General features: G+C 38.2%; 1 protein-coding gene and 1 long non-coding RNA gene across 3 annotated transcripts in view; one reads left to right on the forward strand and one right to left on the reverse strand.

Annotated features, from left to right (window-relative positions):
• The first annotated feature begins 332 nt into the window (after positions 1–332).
• LOC109040337 (uncharacterized) overlaps positions 333–26,274 on the forward strand; it is a 183,794-nt gene continuing 157,852 nt past the window's right edge. The window contains exon 1 of one of the 2 annotated variants that reach the window (XM_072304271.1): positions 333–1,966. In XM_072304271.1, coding sequence (XP_072160372.1) covers positions 1,778–1,966 — 189 coding nt within the window. In that variant the 5' untranslated portion in view covers positions 333–1,777. The remainder of the gene's footprint in view (positions 1,967–26,274) is intronic. The other variant, XM_072304270.1, reaches the window with a different exon arrangement.
• On the reverse strand, positions 6,605–25,220 carry LOC140225415 (uncharacterized). Its single transcript, XR_011900524.1, has 2 exons — positions 10,473–25,220; positions 6,605–7,812 (listed from the first exon to the last, which is right to left on the reverse strand). It is a non-coding gene; the product is annotated as an uncharacterized lncRNA (long non-coding RNA).

Here is a 26,274-nt window from a genome sequence, read left to right on the forward strand (position 1 = left end):
ACTATGAAGAAATCCCGTAAATCACCTTTTATCCCAGTCAATACTCCTTTAAATCAAACGATATATCGAATATCGATGTATAAAGATCGACATCCTTCCTGTTATCCCGGTTTCTTAATATAGTTACATCCCGTTTTATCCTCGTATACTGTATAGGTAAAATTACTGCATATTATCCCGGTCACTATGAAGAAATCCCGTAAATCACCTTTTATCCCAGTCAATACTCCTTTAAACCAAACGATATATCGAATATCGATGTATAAAGATCGACATCCTTCCTGTTATCCCGGTTTCTTAATATAGTTACATCCCGTTTTATCCATGACTATACTGTATAGGTAAAATTACTGCATATTATGCCGGTCACTATGAAGAAATCCCGTAAATCACCTTTTATCCCAGTCAATACTCCTTTAAATCAAACGATATATCGAATATCGATGTATAAAGATCGACATCCTTCCTGTTATCCCGGTTTCTTAATATAGTTACATCCCGTTTTATCCATGACTATACTGTATAGGTAAAATTACTGCATATTATGCCGGTCACTATGAAGAAATCCCGTAAATCACCTTTTATCCCAGTCAATACTCCTTTAAATCAAACGATATATCGAATATCGATGTATAAAGATCGATATCCTTCCTGTTATTCCGGTTTCTTAATATAGTTACATCCCGTTTTATCCATGACTATCCTGTATAGGTAATATTCCTCCCTTTTATCCTGGTTAATTAGAAGAAATACATCCCATTTTTATACGTGTCTACCTATCATTAATTCCTTTAACGATAACGAAAACGGTTAACGATATATCGAGTGTGGACGTATAAAGATCGAAATCCTTCCTGTTATCCCGGTTTCTTAATATAGTTACATCCCGCTTTATCCATGACTATCCTGTATAGGTAAAATCCCTCCCTTTTATCCCGGTTATTATGAAGAAATCCCGTTTTATCACAGTCAATACTGCTTTAGAACAAACGATGTATCGAAGATCGATACACAAAGATCGATATCCTTCCTGTTATCCAGGTTTATTAATATAGGTACATCCCGTTTTTCCAGGACTATCCTGTATAGGTAATATTCCTCCCTTTTATCCTGGTTAATTAGAAGCAATACATCTCATTTTTATACGTGTCTACCTATCATTAATTCCTTTACGGAAGAATACATTTAAATTTCCCGGGGATTTTCAATGAAGTTTTATGATTGGTTAATGAAAGACCAATGAGCATGCGAAATGACACGGACGTGCACACAAAAAAGGCCTTATTTTTTTTACTATAGTAAGATTATGAAATTTCATGCTTACAAATGCTACGCTTAATGCTGTAATATCCTAAATATTAGGAGAGATGACTGATGAAAAATAGACAGGTTAAAAAATGAATTAACAATTCAGTTCTAAACCATTAGAAAGTACTCAGGATGTTTTTTTTTTTTTTTTTTTCCAGTAAAGAATGTTCTCAGTGCTCTTTCTCGAATTGTCCGGAACAGAAAGTGTTCATTTATTTTCTTAGATCCGTCTTTTCTTTCATCAGCCTTCCCGCAGCCGTCATTGTGAATCAAGCAGCGCTCTCCCACCACTGCGGGTAGGAAGAGCGGTGGGGCCTGTGAGGGGCTAGAGCGGGGAGGAAGGGTTTAGTTCGCGTGAGCACCCGCTGGAGCGCAACCGTCGGGGCAGAAACCTGGTCAATGGAAGTCTGCCAGGAATTACCATTCTCTCGTACATTTGTTTTCTCTGCAGATTTCAGCTGGTGTTCGTATGCATAGTACCTGCAAGATCTGTCCTCAACTCTTCGACAATAACTGCAGTGCACTCCCTGTCACTATATTCTCCCAATTTCTTAAGTGGATTTTCTCCAAGGATTTCAACCTTAAGATGCACGCCGCAGCTGTATATTTCTTCCTCCTCGGATTCGTTCTTGCATTTGCCTCCGCAGCCACCAATCAGGTAAGGATCCGATTTCTAGATGGTCAAAGTGCGTGAAGGAAATTTAAAAAAAAAAAAATGTTGAAAAGTAACGAGACTAAATGGCCGCAAGTTTATCAGAAAGGAACCAACCCACATTTTCGAAAAAATTGAGTTGATAATGTTTTAGAGTTTCACTAGCCGAATATTTTCTCATGCCAAAAACTAGAAGTCGAAATCAGAAATTCTAGTTTGTGAAAAGAGAGGTTATGGTTTATTTTCTACATTGAACCTTATGCAGAAATAAAACTTCAAACCTCTTTTTTTCAGTTTCAACCTAATGTGGGTTGGTTCCTCTTTGATGAACCCGGTCCAAATCTGGGTATTTATGATGTATTAAAACACTAAAGCCACTTAGTAGCTAGAAAGTGCAAAATCACGTAACTCCGTTTGCGACGTTGCAGACTTCCTGTCATACTTCATGGTTTCCTTGAAAAACTAGACAACGTAACTCATCGAAAAATTGCTTGATTTTGCCACCCCCTCAGCAGAATATTCTGTAAGAAATTCAAGCATCGAAGTAGGCTTGTTTCTCCTCTAAAAAATAAAATAGAAGCGGACGTTCTGAAACGCCGTTAGGGAAATACGTGGTTTTGCACTTTAAGAATCGAATCGCTTTCGAGAGGGTTAGTTGGTGAAACCAGGGATTTTTTTTTCATTTTCGTGGTGTCGATATCGAAAAAAACATGTATTTATCAGGGGACGATGAAGTCCTCCGAAAAATTAGAAAAATCGGGGAATAAATATCCGAACAGGGAAAAACTTTCCTTTTTACAATACAGACTCTTACTTTACGCATACTTTTACTCATACTCTTTTACTTCTCTTTACAAGTTGATAGACAGAGCTATAGACAAAGAAGACAATAGGGATACGGAGGGATCCTACTGGTGGAAGCGGGTGGTTGCAATGGACAAAGAACGTAGGTAATAGACTTACTGACGACAACCCACGAGAGACCCTATGGTTATAGTCCAACTTTTACCCCCTTATAGTCTATGAGAACCATCCATTTCAACCATTAGGATCGCTCTAGGCTCCTCATGTCTTCTTTGGCTATAGCTTTGTCTGTCAATTTCAACAATCAGCCCGCAGGTCTGAAAATACCGCGCTTATCGAGGGAAGCTTCGAGGAATTGATGTTAAATCTGGGTATTTTTGTGCTTTAATATAGTGCCTAGATCGGGGAAAATGATTCCATGGCCTAAGTGCGACACAACGTATCTCCGTTTTTGAAGTTGCAGACTTCTGGTCATACTTTATTTTTTCTTAGGAAAACTAGTCAACGTAATTTCATAAAAACTAGTCGACGTAATTTCATAAATACTTCCTTGGTTTTTCTTCCCTGTTATGAACATATTCTTTATAAGCTCGAGCAAGCTGGTTTTTTTTCGAAATGAAATAATACGAGCGACAATTTTGAAACACCGCTATGGAGATACGTGGTTCGGCACTTATGTCTTTGGATTGAATTTTCCCTTTTCGTTCCCAATTTTTCAACGTTGGTATACCCTCTGTTGTTTTTGATTGATTGATCCGCTATTTAAACCTATGAAAAAGGATCGAAAGACAAGGCGTTCTCAAAGAACATCTTAATAATCTATTCTTTACCATAGCTCCAAATGGGGGAAATATCGATAATTGATCATTCACGTCTTGTCTCTGGATTCGATTTTTCTCACGGAAACTCGGGCGGTAATAGCGAAGATTTCTTCAGTTCATGGTGTCCAAGTCAGAAATAATCGGGGAAAACTGGATTTGTCAGAAAATGAAAGATCTCTTAGAGGACCGGAAAATCTGTGTACCTGGAAATAAAAGACATTTTTTCTTTCATGGTGTCTTGATCTGCGGGCTGATTATTGAAATTAATAGACAACGTAGACAAAAGAGATATGGAGGGATCCTGTTGGTTGACATGCGTGGTCCTATAGACTAGGGGAGATGATGGTGGACTATTTGTAGGGTCTTCCATGGGTTGCCGTTAGTTAATTTATTACCTTTCGTCATTGTCCATTGCAATCACCCGTTTCCATCAATAGAACCCTTCCACATCCCTTTTGTCTACTTTGTCTAAAGCTTTTTCTATGAATCTCAATAATCGGCCTGCTATGGGAAGATACTTAAGGAACCCGGTACCAAAATATGAAGTTTCTTCTGTTTAATAGGTAGTTAGTCCAGTCAAATGAGGAAACTTAGAGGGAAAAATTCCCATACAAGCGATTTTTGGCTAAAGTTGCTCGGTAGGCTGTAGAGGAACAAAAATAAAAACATCGTAAATATAGGTCCATTTCACCAGCCCCCCCACTTCCACAAATAAATATGAAAAATATGTCATCGTTTTGTAAGTGGTTTGTAACGTTTTGCAAGTCCGCAACAATTCTTTGTAAGTCACTCCAAACAGTTCATATGGATAACATTATTTTTGGGGTACCGGAGGAATGATATTCCCCCCGCCGACGTTCGCCGTGTTTTGTAACGTTCTGTAAGTCCAAGAGAAAATTTTGTGATTCAAATTTTAGGGGGCAAACAGCATTCCAAAATGATCAGGGGCCAAAGACATAAAGACGGAGTGCTCGTATCTAAAAGCACGGGAAAAAAGTGAAGCCTGGTTTGGCGCTGGGTGCTTGTGTGAGTGTGTAAATGAGCGCGGGAATCCATGGCGGCAAACGGAAATTTGATTTGAACTTGTCCTCTTGATTTTTCCTTATTTCTTCTTCTAAACGTGTTTTAAATGCCTAAAACGATTATATCAAGAAAGTTCGGTCTGCGTCCTAATATAATACACCTACTTTTGCTCAGTAACAGGCAGTAATCTCAGTTAAGTTAGTTTTTCTTCTGCTCATGGTGGTTCTGCAGGTTCAAACAGGTCGTTACAGTTCTAGATGACCGTCACTCTCAAATGAAATTAATCGGTCGACGACGGACCAAAGCTAACCTAAAGTTAAAGAAATATGAGTGGGTAAGTGAATTTGGGCAAAAATCAACCTAGAATACTTTGTTTCCGCAATTATTTTATTCAGTTCCCGCCCTATATTTGAATTCAAACTTGTCCCGATTTCGCCGCCAATCCTCTAGCCAATAGTAGAGGTGGTTGAAAAGAAGCTTCATTTTTTGCTTTTAGCCCTCCGTCTTTATGTCTTTGTCAGGGGCAATTGTGCCGTTCAAATATCCCGCGCAAAGATCACCGGATCTCTCGCCTGGATCTTTCTCGCCTGCGTACCATGTTGCCGCAGCCCTTCAACCTCTCCGACCGTTTCGATGGGCAAGAGATATATTGTGTTCCTACGCTGCTTAGGATTGGGTTACGTTAGGTTAGATTTTCCTCCCCAATTTTTGTTCTAACGGTTTTGAGAGAAGCGCACATTATTGAGCTAAAATTAATCGGGGTCAGATCATTTATATTTCATGTGCACTAGAAAATCTGGTTGTTTCACTCTAGACAGTAAGGGACCACTGAACATACATGGTCTCAATTAGAAATAAACGTCACTTGTATTCTCTTTAAAATTTAACGTTTAAAATTATTTACACGACGAGAGGTTCGGGAATCAACCTCTGAGCGAGATACGCTTCAGTTTTTTTTAACTCAAATCAAATAATAGTTTAACTGTACAATCGGTGTCATCTATAAAACCCTCAAAAACATTTTCGGGCAAAAAATCCGGTCGAGGAAATTGACGTGTTACATCTTATTAGCCAAAAACATTCCCTTTCACCCCTCCAAGAAGGTCGATAAAACTAAGTAACTATGAGATGGCAAAAACCTCTCTTACATTCTCAGGGTCCACCAAGGCCACATATGTCCAAAAACTAACTCTATATGGTTTAAATAAAAGAAACAAAAATAATCCCTTAACAATAAGAAAATTAAAAAAAAAAACCAATAACCGATTTTGTGGCTCACAGGTATGTACGTAAATCCCTCGAATGAACTTGAAAATTGAAATCACAAAATCGGTCGAGAATATCTAAATGAATTCTCCCCTTCAATTATGAGTTCCGCAACAAGCACGACTCACTTGAAGCTTTCCATACACGAGCGCAAGAATCTGATTTCTTCTTTCTTACCTACTGATCGTGAGGAGAGCGGGAGCATTTACTTTTTCCTTCATTTATACAGGATGCAACAGGCATGACTCTTGCGTTTGCAGAAACCCTTTCATTAAGGAGATCGCTAGAGCCTTTACCGCGTTCATTTCCAGAAGGGATTACTCCAGAGTTTCACGCATTCTAATAATTTAAACGATTCATCTGTTCTTCTCTTCTCTCCTTCCGTCCATTGCCAGAGATACAAAATTTTTCGGACTCACTGACGCGACCGGCTCGATGCTCTCAATGAAACGGTGCCTTTTTATCCCTGACGGCAGCTTCAGTTTTACCAGTGAACCCATTTTACCACATAGGTACATGTCAGACTCTTTCGATTAACTTCGCTGAATCTAAATCATGGTTGCTTTTACTGTAAGCTTACCATATGATTTGGATGGTGAGTAGTCTAAAAGTTTTCGTTTATTTTTCATTTTCACGGAATGGGTCCCATTTGGCACGAGGGGTTATTTAAACAATTTGAACAAAGTTTCGTTATAAAAAAACTCACACCCATGCTGTGATGTAGGTGTTATTCTCTATTTTTTTTTTTTTTTTTTTAACTTACAGGTAATCCACTCTTGTTCACGCATCAAGCCGGTCGCGTCAGTGAGTCCGAAAAATTTTGTATCTCTGGCAATGGACGGAAGGAGAGAAGAGAAGAACAGATGAATCGTTTAAATTATTAGAATGCGTGAAACTCTGGAGTAATCCCTTCTTGAAATGAACGCGGTAAAGGCTCTAGCGATCTCCTTAATGAAAGGGTTTCTGCAAACGCAAGAGTCATGCCTGTTGCATCCTGTATAAATGAAGGAAAAAGTAAATGCTCCCGCTCTCCTCACGATCAGTAGGTAAGAAAGAAGAAATCAGATTCTTGCACTCGTGTATGGAAAGCTTCAAGCGAGTCGTGCTTGTTGCGGAACTCATAATTGAAGGGGAGAATTCATTTAGATATTCTCGACCGATTTTGTGATTTCAATTTTCAAGTTCGTTCGAGGGATTTACGTACATACCTGTGAGCCACAAAATCGGTTATTGGTTTTTTTTTTTTAATTTTCTTATTGTTAAGGGATTATTTTTGTTTCTTTTATTTAAACCATATAGAGTTAGTTTTTGGACATATGTGGCCTTGGTGGACCCTGAGAATGTAAGAGAGGTTTTTGCCATCTCATAGTTACTTAGTTTTATCGACCTTCTTGGAGGGGTGAAAGGGAATGTTTTTGGCTAATAAGATGTAACACGTCAATTTCCTCGACCGGATTTTTTGCCCGAAAATGTTTTTGAGGGTTTTTGGTAGTTTATATCCGCTCGTTTTTGAATGGAAAAAGGTGTGGCCATAAAATATTAAGTAGGTACTATTAGCTATTTGAAAATCCTGAATGAATGGAAAGTAAACAACATCTGCACATACACATTCAGCGGAAATTTTAACAGCACCCACTGACTAGTGATCAGTCTGCGAGTAGGTAGTTGAAAGTGGCGGAGCTACCTAAGGTAGTCAAATGCATCTTTACCCATTGGAAAGGCTCACAGGATAAGGGCGACAGGGGAGGGGGAGAAGTTGAAAAGTTATCGAGTTGTCACATTGCACAAATTAGGTAACATGAATTTCCAATTTTCCAACAAAAGAAGGTACATTAGGGCGACCTTCAGTTTCTCAGATTTTTTGTGGTTTCCTTAAGGGTTATGTAAGTGAACGTTAGATACTTACTGATATTGAAGGATGAACTAACTGTAGGATACCTGAGTGAATTCAAATAAGGGTCTAATTCCAGGTTCAATTTCCTCCCAAAATTTTTTTGTGAATTTTTGGGCAAACCAAACTTTATTTTGACTCTCATTAGGTGTAGACTTAGGAAATATAGCTCGTCGAGCTTAATAGTTATGCTTAAACCCGAATTTCCACCGTTACGTGTATCACTTCCCAAAATTTGCTCTAATTTTGCCTGATTTCCCAAATTTTCATCTCAGAGGTGACATATAATACTTTTAATTGAAAATTGAACGCAATTGTCATAAAAGCATCGTCGAGCACTAAATTAAAGCATAATTGAAAACATAAAACCCTTTCATATCTTACAGAACCAAAAAAATTCATCCGTCATGAAAGATATCTGGAGCTTATTCTGCTTATCTTTTAGACAGTTCCGTCTGTTTATCAAAATGCCTGCTGTTTTCCTTCAACAAGAGAAGAAGCTTTTATTTAGGAATATTGCAATACAAAATTGATCAAAAACATCGAATTTTAAAACTTCAAGTGGGCGTGTACCCGCTGAAGTACCTAAGCCAGGAATATTTGAGGGATTGCATTAATATATCAATCACTTTGGTCAACGTGTTTTTTTTTTTTTTTTTGATTTTCCGAAGATTTGCCAACGGTTTCGGAGTAGATTTTTGGCGCTGATTCCGAAGAATACCTCCATTTACATGTATCAGTGCGACTTATCCCGGGAAAGTTCGGAATTTTTCCGGAGAAATTGGAATTTTCCTTTAAAATCTAGCTTTTCCAGCAGAGTCAATCTTCCGGGAGAATCTGTGCACGATGGAAAAAACCTAGGAATTTTTCGATTTCGTAGCCTAAGATACATAAGAAACCATGTATTACACCCCTATTAAAGTTTCCTTTCTTTTCCTAATGCCAAGGTTTTCCGGTCCAGTTTCATTAAAATCAATTAATTAGTTACTGAGATAGCATTTTAGTCAACGTCCGTTGTCTTGGATTTTCGAATTTTGAAAATTTGACTAAAAATTCGAGTTTCCCATTCAAAAATACCCCCGAGTACCAAGTTTCGCGTAAATCGATTAATTAGGCGCTGAGATAGCATTTAGGTCATGTCCGCCATCTTGGATTTTTGAATTTCGAAAATTCGACTAAAATTTCAAGTTTCCCATTGAAAGACACCCCCGGGTAGCAAGATTCACTTTAATCGGCTGATTAGGTGCTGAGATAGCATTTTAGTCAACGTCCGCCATCTTGGATTTTCGAATTTTGAAAATTTGACTAAAAATTCGAGTTTCCCATTCAAAAATACCTCAGAGTACCAAGTTTCGCATAAATCGATTGATTAGGCGCTGAGATAGCATTATAGGTCATGTTCGCCATCTTGGATTTTCGAATTTCGAAAATTCGACTAAAAATTCAAGTTTCCCATTGAAAAATACTTCGGTTACCAAGTTTCACTTAAATCGATTGATTAGGCGCTGAGATAGCATTTTAGGTCATGTCCGCCATCTTGGATTTTTGAATTTCGAAAATTCGACTAAAAATTCAAGTTTCCCATTGAAAAATACCCCCGGTTACCAAGTTTCACTTAAATCGGTCGAAAAGAGCGCCTACAGGGCTTAAACAAACAAGCCTCAGTTGATTAGGCGCTGCGATAGCATTTTAGGCAATGTCCGCCATCTTGGATTTTCGAATTTTCAAAATTCGACTAAAAATTCGAGTTCCCCATTGAAAAATACCTCCGGTGACTGAGTTTCACTTAAATCGGTAGGAAAGAGCGCCTACAGGGCTTAAATAAGCAAGTCTCAGTTGTAACAGTTTTCCACTCTGTCCCACTAAACTGGGACATGGGACAGGATGGAAACATATGGGACAGGATGGAACGTGACAAGATGGAACGGGACAGGATGGAATAAGCTGTTTTTTAAGCTTATCTCTAACAGTAAAGATACTTTTGGTGTTTTTTTTCACGGAATATTTAGTGTCACGTCCTAGAGGATCGGAATAAGAGAAAATTTTCCCTAACGCACACTTCGAAAGTATTTTACGAGCTGATATTAGTGTGTGTGTGTATGCTTGACGCCCTGTTAGTTATCGTGTATAGCATTCTGTTTGGCATCATTAATGGCGTTAATCTTGCATAAAAATTTGCGAATTTCAGAATTTTTGCCATCTACGACGTGTGAACTATTCAATCAAACCAAAAAAAGTCGTTTTTGGAAAAACCTCAACGTTACGGCAATCATTTAGAGCTTATTACATCGTTGCCATGTCTCTCCTGACTGTTGCTGACTGTTGCTCGGGACAATGATTCTAGCGCGTGAAAGAGTTATTGATGGAGCAAAAAATAAATTGACATATTTTTTTCTCAAATTCAAAAGCATTACTTATCATCTCCGATAAAGTTTTCTTAAATAATCACTCTAGTTATGCTGCAACATCGATTTAAAGTCAAGAACCAGGCACGGGGGACACGCAAATTTGGGACAAATGTAGGCAATTTGCACATTCAAAGTTCTCCTAAATTTTTATTTCAGTCCAAATAAAGTGGAAAATAGCATGTAATAGTCAACAATAGTGTGGAAAATGAGGAAAAAATTTTATCTGCCCATGTTTCTCAGATTATGACGATTAAAACAGCTGGGGACACCATATTAGACGCTTATTTGAACTCACCCACCTACTCCCAAGGGGCTGAATATTTACAAGGGTAAAGGGGAGTGAATCAAGGTTACCGAGTGTTACCCTGGCACATTTATGTACTATTCAAATTCCAAGATTTTTTATAAATCTTGGAATATCTATGATAATAGTAAGTCCTACGTAAAACTTGAGTGATTCAGGTACCTAAAATTCAACTAAACTTCAACCTTTAAGTACATTTACCTGTGTGAGAAAATTAATTGAAAAAGAGTTTAACTTATTGCCATAGGCATTACACTGTAAATTTATTCCAAGTGATAAAATAAATTTGCTCATTTGTTTCAACTACATACATCATCCCTCTTAAACGCACCTTAATGCTAGCGGCAAGTTTTTCGATACTGAATTTCATCACTCAGCAACCTATCATATGATAATGGAAATTCATGAGAGCGTTGCCTTATAAGTCATAGCTACTCTGTATGGAATGATGCATTATTCACGGAACAACCAGTGAATGAAGTAGTGGAGCACAAATTTTACCAAAATTAGTCAATTTGGTGTGGCATGACTTTAAACTAGCTACTTTCATGACTTTTGGGATTATTATTCATTAGAGCATCCAAACATCCAAACTTTTTTCCTACAGACCCTACACCATACTCTAAAGAGCCTTGTGAAAGAAAAATTGTCGATGATTGCAATTAAATGAGAAATATTTTCATCTCCCCTGAATACTTAATTTCTCATTGATAATTGGGCAACAGGCTTACTTATCGCATGAGATAATCTTCCTAACTTGAGGGTGCCAGCAGCCTGATTGATCAACTATGTCTTATCGATGCCTTATCGTTCCTTTGTCTGGTGGAATGGACAACATACTGTCAGAAACTTAAGAGATGCCTTTAGCTTGTCTAGGGTTCCACCCAACAGAGGCACAATAAAACAGCGACAAGACATAGCGCCGACCAATCCCGTCCTGGCTTTTGACCTATGTCATCTACCTATGTCTACCCGAGAAACACACAATTTCGACAATCAGGCTGCAGGTTCTGACAATCAATACCTATTAAGAGAATTTCTCACTGACCTTATTAAGTATCGGCGATTGCAAAAAAATATCTGCGTATGCAATGAAATAGCTTGCCTTTCTCTTGGATTAATTTCGAATAATATCGCTTCACCTTAAAATTTGTCAAATCATATACTTGCCCACACAGTGCCTTAGGTTATTTTAAAAAATGCAATAGCCACGGAGTAAGTATTTGGTCGTAATACAGGCGTTTTTAGGATAAAATATTGCAAAATTTACCTCGTAATTTCCTCGTTTTTAAGGTCCACCGACAGACATAAACCGAAACGGCAATCTCTTGATAAGAGCATTTAGTTAATACATGGAAGTTGATAATGATGTGCGAGCTTTCCATTTCTTCTTATAAATAATACCAATTGATCTAATAACATTCGGCTTTGGACGATTAGCGGTGCAGAAACTAGATAGGTACATACTGAACTCCGAACACCTGATATTTTACGTTTACTGTTTCACTGGAGTAATTACATGCTGGGAGCTGAGCTTAGAAAGCTCAGAGCTAGGAGTAGGGTGAAAATGCCGACTTGAGAACAGTAAATTATCCAACAGTGTTGCATGATGGTGCAGAAAAATATGAATTAAATTACAGCGTTGTATAGGGATTATTGTTTAATACGGCAACGCTGTAAATTAAAAGTATTGCATGTTGCCCCTTCAATATGCGGGTTATGCAATCGTGTAATAATGCCCCTTCATATTGCGGGTTATGCAATGGTGTATTTTTCAAGATGGCGCAGCAGCGTTGCCGCGTGGTGCATGTAAATAAATGATTTATTTATTGGTGAAATTTTGCAACATTGCATTTTTACAGTGTTGCCAGATGGGGTGAGAAATTAGTTGATTTTTCCGTACAGTGTTGCCAGATTGTGCAAAAAATTCGGATTTTCGGACTTGTAAAAATTTTCGATTTCGAGAGACCGTATCTTGCAGTATGGGTCGGTATCAGATACTGTAGATTAGGGTCTGATTCGGGAAATTGGAAAATTTTCGGAAAATCACCCTCGTCCGATCCGGCGCGGACCGATGCGATTCTTTTACGCTATCGAAGATCGGAAAACTGTACGGACCGAATTTCGATACGAGTTTTGGTTTTCGAGATTTCGGACTTGTAAAATTTTCGGCTTCGAAAGACCGTATCTTACAGTATGGGCCTGGTATCGGATACTGTAGATTAGGGTCTGATTCGGGAATTGGATTTTCGGACTTGTAAAAATTTTCGATTTCGAAAGACCGTATCTTACAGTATGGGTCTGGTATCGGATACTGGAGATTAGGGTCTGATTCGGGCCATTAAAAAATTTTCGGAAAATTACCCTCCTCCGATCCGTAGCGGACCGATGCGATTCTTTTACACTATCGAAGATCGGAAAACTGTACTGACCGAATTTTGATACGACTTTTAGTTTCCGAGATTTCGGACTTGTAAAATTTTGACGGCATCCACGATAGACCGTATCTTACAGTATGGACCTGGTATCGGAAACTGGAGAGTAGGGTCTGATTCCGGAAATTGGATTTTCGGACTTGTAAAAATTTTCGATTTCGAAAGACCATATCCTACAGTATGGACCTGGTATCGGATACTGGAGAGTAGGGTCTGATTCCGGAAATTGGATTTTCGGACTTGTAAAAATTTTCGATTTCGAAAGACCATATCCTACAGTATGGGACTGGTATAGGTGACTGGAGAGAAGGGTCTGATTCGGGATATTAAAACATTATCTAAGTCCTACGCTGGAAAATATTTTTGGAAAATTACCCTCCTCCGATCCATCCCAACCCGACACGATTCTTTTACACTATCGAAGATCGGAAAACCGTACGACCCGAATTTTGAGACGACTTTTAGTTATTGAGAAAATCCAACTTTCACCTAAGTCGCATGCGTATCTTATATGTATGTACGAGTTTTTACGCTTGCTCGAATAAATGGGTTGGTAGTTCACTCTTGACAGGTTGTATGTCCGATTGTAAAAACACATCTATGATATATACCTATCTTATGTGTATGCGCGGTTCTGTTCCTTGCATTGTTTTCAGATTGTGTAAAATATTCGGATTTTCGGACTTGTAAAATTTTCGGGATCAATACACCATATCCTACAGTATGGGTCTGGTATCGGATACTGGAGAGTAGGGTCTGATTCGGGAAATTAAAAAATTTTCGGAAAATTACCCTCCTCCGATGCGATTCTTTTACACTATGGAAGATCGGAAAACTGTACAGACCGAATTTTGATACGACTTTCAGTTTTCAAGAAAATCCAACTTTCACCTAAGTCGCATGCGTATCTTATATGTATATACGAGTTTTTTATGCTTGTTTGAATAAATGGATTCTTGAGTTTTACTATTCACCGTTTGTATGTCTGATGTCATAAACACGTCTATGACACATACCTATCTTATGTGTATACGCGGTTTTCTTCGTGGCCTTCGTAGACTGCGGTCCTCGCTCCGTCCAGAGTTCAAAAATCATCGTGAAATAGTTGTGTGTTCATGGATCGCACAACGATGTGACGACTGGCTCTTAGTTTCTACGGATCAAGGGTATCAGAAAAACTTAAAAATTGCGGGCAGCCCCCCTCGCGAACCGGATTGTTTAGGAAACTTCAGCACAAGCCTACGGGTCCTCACTCTATACATCCCGAAATCAATGTTCAACGTGAAATATCCGTTGGTTCATGGGTCGCAGAATCATCTGAGGACTCTAATTCACTTGTATGGATCAAGGGTGTCAGAAAAACTTAAAATTTCATTGCGGGTTCTCACCCAGCGGTCGTGAGTGAGCAACGAAGTGCTTTAACTCCGTTTCCCTGCTGCGGTCCTCGATGGATGCGTCACGAGATGATCAATATTCAACGTGAAATATCTGTTGGTTCGTGGATCGCAGGATAATCTTTTGAATCTTATTCAGTTGTATGGAGTAAGCGGTATACTCGATGACTTCGATTATTTACCACAACTTTATATGAGAATGTCCATGGTTGATGATTTCGATACTATACCACAGATAGAAACGTAACATATCAATAATCGATGGTATTTGCTTAATATGTCGAAAACGGTACGTCCTAGACGATTTTTGACGAGATCAATCCGCTACATTTCGATTATAAATTCAGTGAGAGCACTAGGAAGCCTCTAAAACAGTTAGGAAGCCCAAAATCAATCAATCAATAATTATATCTTATTGGAATCCACCGTATTGCTTTCAGGGACGTCTCGTAACCCGCGATCTAACATTTAAGGTAGGGTAAAAGATCGATATTCAGGTCCAAATTACTTCACACTCCATAATTTACCATCGTTTTAAATATAGTACCTATTTAGTGAGAGTATAGATAAATGTGGAACTCCGAAAATCCATCAGGCCTTCACCAATGCCTCCGCGAATGAAGTTAGGGCCCAAAAATGCAACCAACCTATGAATTTCAATTACACAGAACAATTTACTAATACATTTGTTACGAATCATCGTTTATCAAGCACGTACTTGACTTAGTTTTTGCATAAATTTACTAATTTACTGCGGAAGAACGCTCATTTATGTACATTCGGAGCCATATTGGTTAGAATTGGAATCTACAGACTGGCAGTGAAATTTTGGGCGTTAGAAGTTGGTTAGAAGGGTGCGGCTGCACTTTTGGGTCCAAAACCCTCCATGAAGCGATCTGTCCATACTCTCGCTATAAAGGTACTCTAGTTTTAAATAGGAATACAATATTCAATTATTTTGATTCATTACCATAGTTTTTTTTTTTAATAGGAATACATCGATGGGCAATTATTTCGATTTTTCACCGTAACATCAAATGGAAAAATCTAGTCAGTTGATGATTGCGAATATTTACCATAATGGACCACTAGACGAGTTTCTTAACCAAAATTTCACGTAAACCATGATGCGCACACCGAAAATTACCGAAATATGATTCTTGAGATGTAAATTCAAACTACCCGCTCATGTAAGCTCGCAATGCTCCGCGTGATTCACATCACACGCTAAACGTTATCACGATATAGTTTCTGCGATATAAAAATCTTGACACTTTGGATCAGCTAAAGCAAATTGTTTACAGTTTGAACAACACATGATGGGAAATGAATACTTATTGCTCGATTGAGAAGCTTGCTGAAAGCGTTGTATTGCTAGATTTGACTGTCGTAGAGCTTCTCAATCGATTAGTTCGAATTCCCCGTAACCAATGTGAAATGAAAACGTTAATATCTTTGTTAGGAGTTGGTTTCAGTAATTTAGTTGCGTGAATCGTGTTCTCCATGAAGTTCTGGTTAAGAAACACGTATCAGAATGCTTAACCCTTTATTGCATAGCGTTGCATGAAAGCAACAAATGGTTTTCAGCTTTATTTCTATGCTGGAGTATTAAATTGAATTAAAGCAAGAAATGATTTTTTGGGAGCATTATCAGTCTGATCTCCTAACTTTAAAAGAAACTACAAAGATCGATTCCAACTGACTCTATTGTCGAAAAAATACTGTACAAAGTAGATTTTCTGTCCAAAATCAACGATTAGCCCATACAACAAAGGGTTAAATTCGCACCTTGTCTGGTGGTTCATTTTAAATGGGAATGTAACAATACTCGATGATTTCGATTACTTACCACAACTTCACATGAGAATGTTAATGGTCGATGATTTCGATAGAAATAAAGGTAAAATATCAATAATCGATGGTTTTTGCTCGGTATCTCGGAGATGGTGCGTCTTAGACGAATTTTAACGGCAACACATCCGCTACTTTTCAAATATGAATGCAATGAGACCACCGGAAGCCTCCAAAAAATTTATCAAACCTAAAAGATGTTGAATTTCATTGCGGGAACCCCCCAGCTGCGAAGAACGGTATTGAAAAAGCTCCAGTAGGTACATTGCTTTACGGTCCCCGTCAAAATCAGAACTGAGAACTCAAGAGGGAACTGATGCATTTGATTGTGAGTCAAAATCAGAACTTCATAAAGAACTTGAGATAAAGGTGACCGCAGAAGAGGATCATAACTCTAGTAAAGACAAAAAGGGTGATGCGAAGATCCATATAGAGATGGGTAAAAAACCATGTTTTGAAGCCCCAAAATCGTGAGAATGATTTTTTTTGGGGGTCAAGGAGTGATGTAAATGAACTTGATGAGTTTATTTTAAATGTACAATTCATTGACTGTGATGTACCCAAAACTTTTAATGAAGTTGAGAATAGAGCTGATAAAATTCAATGGCAGCAGGTCATTAAAGAGGAGCTTGACTTTCTCACATTCAGCAATACTTGGAGTCTTATACCAAAGCCTGAGGATAAAAATATTGTTGATTGTAAATGGATTTTTACAATTAAGAAGGATGAATTTGGGAAACCTAAAAAAACATAAAGCGCGGTTAGTTGCTCGTGGCTTCAGTCAAAAATATGCTGAAGACTATGATGAAACTTTTGCTCCTCTCGCTCGAATAGAATTCTGGTGGCTTTTACCAACCAATTTGATTTGCTAATTCACCAAATGGATGTAAAACAGCTTTTCTAAATGGAAATTTGAGAGAGAGGAGATTTATATGAGAATTGGGAACTGTACGAGGTCTGTCCGGAAAATATCGGTTGTTCACGTAGGCTGGAGTCGAAAATTAACTTTTTTTTTGAATTCTCATAGTACTGTCACCTGATGGAAGCAACCTCATGGTTCCTCATATGAAAATTAAGTTATGTGGTAGCTTGGTGAGTTCAAAAAAGAGTCATAAAAGGTCCTGACTACTTGCACAGCATGGTGTACATAATGATATGCACAAGACAGCTGATTTGTGCGCTGCAATAAGTATTTTATGTAAATATCCAAGCAAGAACATTAAGATCTTGTGGCAGTACTTGAAAAGGGTGTTACGATACCTATAAGGCTCAAGGAATTTGAAATTGACCTATACAAAGAAACTAATATTTACTGATATCTTGAGTGGTCACTGTGATTCTGATTGGGCAACAGATGAAAACGATAGAAAGAGCACGACAGGCGTCTTATTTCAATTATTCGAAAACTGTACCATTTGTTGGAATACCAAAAGCAAAACTCTGTGGCTACCTCATCCACCGAATCAGAGTATATGGCGCTTTTTGAAGCTGTCAGGGAAGCTCTTTGGTTGAAATCGTTTCTGAGTAGTATTAATATGACTGCAATAACTCCCATTTTAATTTATGAAGACAACACCGGTTACATAAGTATTGCAAAGAATCCAAGTAGTCACGAAAGATCAAAACACATGCATGTAAAGTATCATTTTTCTAGAGAACAGGTAGAAAAAGGGCTAAAAAATGTGAAATATGTTCCAACAGGTGATCAGCTAGCCGATTTACTGACCAAACCGTTATCCACCATAAAATTCAAGAAATTAAGACCAGGGCCGGATCTTCAAAATTAGCAAAATTAGAAATTAGCAAGTCAAAATGCAAGTGGACTCGTCAAAAAATCCAAGTGGACTCGTCAAAATAAGTCTCCTTTGAATATATCCTTCATCGCTCTCTAAGTGTTTTCTTTGCTCTCCTCTATCGAGTTGAAACGTAAGCTAAGGAAACAGACAAAAGTCGCAGGGCAGATCAAAACACATAGATGTAAAGTATCATTTTCTAGAGAACAGGTAGAAAAAGTGCTAATAAATGTGAAACATGTTCGAACAGGTGATCAGCTAGCCGATTTACTGACCAAACCGTTTTCACCACAAAATTCAAGAAATTAAGACCAGAGCTGGGTCTTCAAAATTAGCAAAATTAGAAATTAACAAGTCAAAATTCAAGTGGACTCATCAAAATAACTCTCCTTTGAATATATCCTTCAGCGCTCTCTAAGTGTTTACTTTGATCTCCTCTATCGAGTTGAAACGTAAGCTAAGGAAACAGACAAAAGTCGCAGGGAGCTAAATCTGGACTTTAGGAGGATGCGGTATGTAGGATGCTGTGCTTCGCTAAAACTGTGGCCGGCGAGCATTATCATGATGGAACATCCAGTCACCGCTTACCCGCAATTATTCAGGACGTATTCACCTGATAGAGCGTTGTAAAGTTTCCCTGGTCAGTTTCTTCTATAATCGTTGTACCGCGAGGAATATATTCATGATATCCAGGGTGCAATCCATTTGAGGACTGTGCTTTTGTCTCAGGGTCGTAGCCGTAGACTCATTTGAAGTAAAATTTAATGACTCTTCACCCTCGGTCATTTTACGAAAAAATAAAAGGAAACGCGAGCATGACACTTGACACGCATATTTTGATCAGTTATCTTTCTAATATCCGATTGAAAGCTATCGAAGTTCTGTTAAAGAATCCAAGTAGCCACAAAAGATCAAAACATATAGATGTAAAGTATCATTTTTCTAGAGAACAGGTAGAAAATGGGCTAATAAATGTGAAATATGTTCCAACCGGTGATCAGCTAGCCGATTAAGTAACCAAACCGTTAGCCACCGCAAAATTCAAGAATTTAAGACCATGGTTGGGTCTTCAAAATTAGCAAAATTAGAAATTATCAAGTCAAAATTCAAGGAGCTGAGTTTGAGATGGAGTAACAACGTGTCTGGAAAAGGAAGCGGACAAACCTATTCACCAACTCTGTTCGCATTCCTGGAATCTTAGTGGACGTTTTTACAATGCGTTTTCGAAACGCGTTTGCGTTTTCGAAACGTGTTTGCGTTTTCGAAACGTGTTTGCGTTTTCGAAACGTGTTTGCGTTTTCGAAACGTGTTTGCGTTTTCGAAACGTGTTTGCGTTTTCGAAACGTGTTTGCGTTTAACGGAACGCGCTTAACTCATGAACCCTGTCCACAAGGTTCTGGATACATACCCAAGGCTCATAAATTATGCACATAGTTCCGTTAAACGCAAACACGTTTCGAAAACGCAAACACGTTTCGAAAACGCAAACACGTTTCGAAAACGCAAACACGTTTCGAAAACGCAAACGCGTTTCGAAAACGCATTGTAAAAACGTCCACTAAGATTCCAGGAATGCGAACAGAGTTGGTGAATAGGTTTGTCCGCTTCCTTTTCCAGACACGTTGTTACTCCATCTCAAACTCAGCTCCTTGAATTTTGACTTGATAATTTCTAATTTTGCTAATTTTGAAGACCCAACCATGGTCTTAAATTCTTGAATTTTGCGGTGGCTAACGGTTTGGTTACTTAATCGGCTAGCTGATCACCGGTTGGAACATATTTCACATTTATTAGCCCATTTTCTACCTGTTCTCTAGAAAAAATGATACTTTACATCTATATGTTTTGATCTTTTGTGGCTACTTGGATTCTTTAACAGAACTTCGATAGCTTTCAATCGGATATTAGAAAGATAACTGATCAAAATATGCGTGCCAAGTGTCATGCTCGCGTTTCCTTTTATTTCTTCGTAAAATAACCGAGGGTGAAGATTCATTAAATTTTACTTCAAATGAGTCTACGGCTACGATCCTGAGACAAAAGCACAGTCCTCAAATGGATTGCACCCTGGATATCATGAATATATTCCTCGAGGTACAACGATTATAGAAGAAACTGACCAGGGAAACTTTATAACGCTCTATCAGGTGAATACGTCCTGAATAATTGCGGGCAAGCGGTGACTGGATGTTCCATCATGATAATGCTCGCCGGCCACAGTTTTCGGGAAGCACAGCATCCTACATACCGCATCCTCCTAAAGTCCAGATTTAGCTCCCTGCGACTTTTGTCTGTTTCCTTAGCTTACGTTTCAACTCGATAGAGGAGATCAAAGTATACACTTAGAGAGCGCTGAAGGATATATTCAAAGGAGAGTTATTTTGACGAGTCCACTTGAATTTTGACTTGTTAATTTCTAATTTTGCTAATTTTGAAGACCCAGCTCTGGTCTTAATTTCTTGAATTTTGTGGTGAAAACGGTTTGGTCAGTAAATCGGCTAGCTGATCACTTGTTAGAACATATTTCACATTTATTAGCACTTTTTTTACCTGTTCTCTAGAAAATGATACTTTACATCTATGTGTTTTGATCTTCCCTGCAACTTTTGTCTGTTTCCTTAGCTTACATTTCAACTCGATAGAGGAGAGCAAAGAAAACACTTAGAGAGCGCTGAAGGATATATTCAAAGGAGACTTATTTTGACGAGTCCACTTGGATTTTTTGACGACAACACTTGCATTTTGACTTGCTAATTTCTAATTTTGCTAATTTTGAAGATCCAGCCCTGGTCTTAATTTCTTGAATTTTATTGTGGATAACGGTTTGGTCAGTAAATCGGCTAGCTGATCACCTGTTGGAACATATTTCACATTTTTTAGCCCTTTTTCTACCTGTTCTCTAGAAAAATGATACTTTACATGCATGTGTTTTGATCTTTCGTGACTACTTGGATTCTTTGCAATACTTATGTAACCGGTGTTGTCTTCATAAATGAAAATGGGAGTTATTGCAGTCATATTAATACTACTCAGAAACGATTTCAACCAAAGAGCTTCCCTGACAGCTTCAAAAAGCGCCATATACTCTGATTCAGTGGATGAGGTAGCCACAGAGTTTTGCTTTTGGTATTCCAACAAATGGTACAGTTTTCAAATAATTGAAATAAGAAGCCTGTCGTGCTCTTTCTATCGTTTTCATCTGTTGCCCAATCAGAATCACAGTGACCACTCAAGATATCAGTAAATATTAGTTTCTTTGTATAGGTCAATTTCAAATTCCTTGAGCCTTATAGGTATCGTAACACCCTTTTCAAGTACTGCCACAAGATCTTAATGTTCTTGCTTGTATATTTGCATGAAATACTTATTGCAGCGCACAAATCGGCCAAGGCAACTAGCAGGACCCTGCCGTCGTGCAACCCGAAGTTGGACCGTGCTCCTTAACTTTGTACTATTGACACATTCTGTACAGGGTGTTAGAAAAATCCCCTCCCCCTCTAACTTTTCCCCAAATTGAGATAGAGATTTGAAAATTGGTGGACGTTCCTAGGTCAAAGGGAGCTACTTTTTGACCCCCCCCCCCAAAACAAAACATTTTGGGGAGCTCCCTCCTTTGGGGGGTAGCGGACCACAACTTTTTTTTCAAATGGAAAGACCCCCTGTGTGATACCTCGTTCGAAAGAGCATAAAAAAAGAAAAATTTTCGCGCAAACTCGAAGTCAATATCTCAAACCGTTTCAACATGGCGGCCGGTAAAAGTTAAAAATGGCCTAAAATTGGCACCCCGGCTATTTGCTCATGGATGTGCTTGAAACTCGGTATTTGGGGGTATTTTGGCACGAGAAAAACGAATTCGACGTTCGATTTTTTAAAAAAAAATTCAAATTTTCAAAACGGCGGCCGGTTAAGGTTCAAAATGGCCGAAAATGGACAAAATCGATTTTTTGCCGACGGATTCGCCAGAAACTCGGTATCTGGGAGTACCGTGGCAGGAAAAAAACGAATTCGACTTTCATTTTTTTGTTTTTTAAAAAACAACCACGTTTTTCCAAAATGGCGGATTAAAATAACACCCTTTTTAAAGTTAGAAGACACATTTTTATCGCTCCCGTTAAGATGGAGAATTCTGAAGCTGAGACTTGAAATCTGACAGGGACACTTTTTCAATACCAGTGCTCGCGATAAAATAATCGACGTCTTGAAAAGATCGCTCTTTATTAGCAAAATTCCCCTTCATTTTTGGATCAGGAACATCCACAAATACCAATAAAAGGGACCTTTTAAAATCATAACATGCCTGAATTAACAAAATTGCAGATACCTCAAATGCTTGATCTCTGGACGACTGAAACATTTTAACCCCCCTGGTACCTACCCGGTTTTTAATGACAAAGTTACAACAAATCCGTAACAGTTTTTAGACAAACGAACAAACATTTTTCAAGTTTAGTTAAGTTGACGGGCAGCCTTTTAAGGAGGAGGCGGACATTAACTTTCCTCCAAATTTTCTAGCCAAGCATTAAGCATTCGAATATTGTTTTCTGAAAATTTTGAAAAAGCTCAACTATTTCAACTTTTTTCCTTTTTAATGCAAAAAAAAAAACAGATTTATCGATGTCATCGACTGCAGGGATGTGAATCAGATGGATTATTGTGCGAAGAAGATCCTTATCACAGTGTGTCCCGATTAGGGGACATCTTATCAACTATCCACCATGATTCCTGATCAGATTACATTGAATGAGTTTGTCTGCCGAAAAGGTAAGTTACCGATCAGACAAAGTTTTTCCTCCTGATTTCATTAGTTTCGTTGTGACATCCGCGAGTTACCAAATAGCTTATTAGAGCAGTTCATTATTGAAAATTCAGTGTTTTAAAATCAATTTTTGGCGATTGTTTTTTCTCACGTGTGCGATATTCGAGAGTTTTCGTTAATTTCTTTACGTATCACGTAATTACGTGGTTTTAAGTGACTGTTTCTACGACTTGTGCTTTCCTCCTCTCTCGATAACAGCGCTTACCATGGCTCCTCGACCCAACGAAGAAAAAGTGGACATGGTATACTGTTACGCCCAAGCGAACACAAATTTACACGAGGCTGTTCGTTTGTTCAATTTGCTTCACCCCGAACGCCCATCTTCCAGAGTCTACGTTCGAGACCTAATTAAAAAAAACAAAAACCTAAAAAGAGAACAAATAAAAAATCGAATAAGGGTTTCCTCCACCTGAAAATTGTCAGCAACGGATATTAATGAGTAATCTTACCTTTGTAATTGTTGATCAAGTGTTCAAACTGATAGCCCATCGCTGTCCGACAGTGTTAGAGCCGCATTTCAAAGGCTTGCCTTACATTTTGTGACATTTCTGGCGTTACTTATCCACACTCGTCTAGTTTCCTCTGCCTAAGTTCTGCAAGATTAGCCGGTGTGGTCTGGTAGATGACGCTTATAAGGTGTCCCCATAAGAAAAAGTCCAGAGGTGAGAGGTCAGGAGATCTTGGTGGCCATTCGATGGGACCTCTTCTGCCGATCCACCTGCCAGGAAACTCATTGTGCAGATACGCTCTGACAGCCAGAGCGTAATGCGGGGGTGCTCCGTCTTGTTGGAAGATCGGGTCGATCGAAATCTTCATCACCGTCTTCGATGATTTGTACCACATTGGGAATGACACCGTCTTGTAATAACTCCAGATTAGTAGGACCATCCAAATTTCCTTCAATGAAGAATGGACCAACTACCTTATTATTGAAAATTCCTGCCCAAACATTCCATTTCTGGGGATACTGCACTGAAAAAAAATAATGATATTTTCAACCCCAGGCGGCGTTGTTTGAACCATTGCATTTAGTAATTTTGGGTGACAAATCAATTGCGGGTTAATGTAAACAAGGTGAAAAAGCTTACTTTGACTAATTTGGAATAGTAATGCCAAGTATTCAGATACTTCCCTCAACACATGCAAGTGTTTCGACTTGACAGTTAGAATTCTTGATTCTACTATTTCTCACGAGTAAAATCAATCCTTTGAAAATGTTAATTTAACGTATCAAAGGGTAGTAATTTTGAGAAATGTTTGTAGAAAATTGCCTAATTTGATAAATTGTAAAGAAAAAACAAGGAGAAACATCCAACATGAATATGTTGGAAAAGCGTGCCGAACAACTGAAATTTCGGAGACATGAGCTTGAATGAATCGCTGAACCAAGAGCTAATAATATCAGTTGTTTTGATATGGCATTCTATCATGGAGTAATGCATAGGGCTCATTTTGTATAGTCAATGGGTACGAAGCACCCATTGAAGTGCGGCGGGAAAAAATATTCTAGATTCAAATCGCTCTAGCGTAAAAAAGGGTTTTTGAAGGATCTGTCAAATGAAATAATACGGTTTTGACCGGAAAATGACCCGAGACACCCCTTGCATGAGCATCAAAGACAACGGGTCCGCCTGAAATCTCGCAAGAGTTTCATTGATTGCACGGAAGAACTCTCCACAACCCCGAAAGAACGGCGACTGAACTTGTGGAAAAATTCAGTACCACACTCGAAGATAGAACCACTAGAGGAGGGATCTCTTGGCCTTAACCTGACCTTCGGGACGTGGAAGTCTCTTAATCGGTTACGAACAGCTGTAACACGGTGTAAATCAAACTTGCTGAGGTGGGGTTTCGCTGAGAACGAACTATGCGAGTGTGGGGCAAAGCAAGACTACAACCACCTTCTAATCTGCCCTAACATGACTAAAACCTGCACAAGGGACGATATTTTTAGTGTAAATGACGAAGCAATCTATGTTGCAAATTATTGGTCAGGGAAAATCTAATTTAATCTTATTGGTGCTATCGGACACGGAAGAAGAAGAAGAAGACCGGAAAATGTTCTCAAGGGTTTCCAATCAGCAGTTCATTCAGTTTTTTGGTAAAACACCATCAGGGCTTGCCACTATAACGGTTCAAAGACAAAAAAAACGGATCCGAGGAAAAAATATTTAGACGGCCCATTGAATAGCATTGGTTTATCGGTGTGCTGTACTATGGTACATCCAAGTGATTTCAAAAAGCGAGCCCTACTGGCACGCTTAACTAGATCATACGCACATTTAGAACCGTTGTTATTCAGCAAGGCATGTGGCCTTCTTTCAAATTTTGACCTACCAATCGGGATTTGAACCTGGGACCTGCCTATCACGAATCGAATGCGCTACCTATTGAGCCAACGGGGCTTCTGATTGAGCGCTGAGAATTTGAGCTATGTAGGTGATAGAATTATGTTCGATTATTTTTATTGTTAAATATGCGTGAGAGCGAAAGGCTAAATATTTTTTTGGACTTAGAAAAACTGCATATGAGTAAAAAATAATATGTATCATAAATATTTTAAAAATGGTATACTTTCTAAATTACCTTTATTATACATGAATATTTAATAAAAAATAAATTTTAATATTTTGTCGCCTGTTTCTTCCTTTTTCGGTTTTTTAATTTTATAATAACGTGCATCAATTTTTTTAAAAAATGTTTAGAACACCTTAGATAAAGGTAGATTTTCAAAAAATCATTAGACATGAAAAAACTCTGGTTTATTCGTTTAAAACACGTGTTTTGTATGTAGTTTTCTTCGTTTAAAGAGGTGGCGCTGTAAATTTAATTTTTTTTTCAAGGTCCGCTCGGAGTATTCTCAGTATCAGAGCCATAAAATAAGAATAATAATAAAGAGCATAATTTAATTCATATTTTTTTAAAACATGGTGTTCAAAGTTCAGAACTTTATATTTTAATAAGAGCTTCATATTACAAATAATCGTTTCATAAAAAGTAAGTATGCAAATCGCATCCTAATTTTTTTAAAAGGTTTTTGCTTTTCTTTTGAAATATCTACCTTTTTTCGTGTATCAACATTTCCTGGCATGGGAACTAGGCATGAAGACTAGGATTTTATTTGTATGCATAAAATTAATCTCATGATTTGTGCAAAGGATTTAAAAGAGGATAAACATTTGTTGACTTTCAAAGAAAAACAATTAAAGGATAGGAGTGATGGGATGACAAATAGCGCCCACTGTTGTTTGCCTAACTCTTCATTTGGAGGCGTTTTTGAGAATTGGTTAGTTTTGTCATGGGAACGGAGTTCCCCATGATATTACAATCGTTCCGTTGCTATCGCTTTGGGATTCCCTATACCTCTGCGACCTTGAGCGTTTCGCCCAGTCTCCGATTTTTGGTTGATTTTCCGATGTATCAAAAACCGTTGTATTTTTTAGCCAATCATGTCTCTACGTCAAGTTGTGCTGATTTGTAAAATTCGCTTTCAGCGAGTTTTTTTCCA

Source organism: Bemisia tabaci, chromosome 9 (assembly GCF_918797505.1).
Source record: "Bemisia tabaci chromosome 9, PGI_BMITA_v3".
NCBI lineage: Eukaryota > Metazoa > Arthropoda > Insecta > Hemiptera > Aleyrodidae > Bemisia > Bemisia tabaci.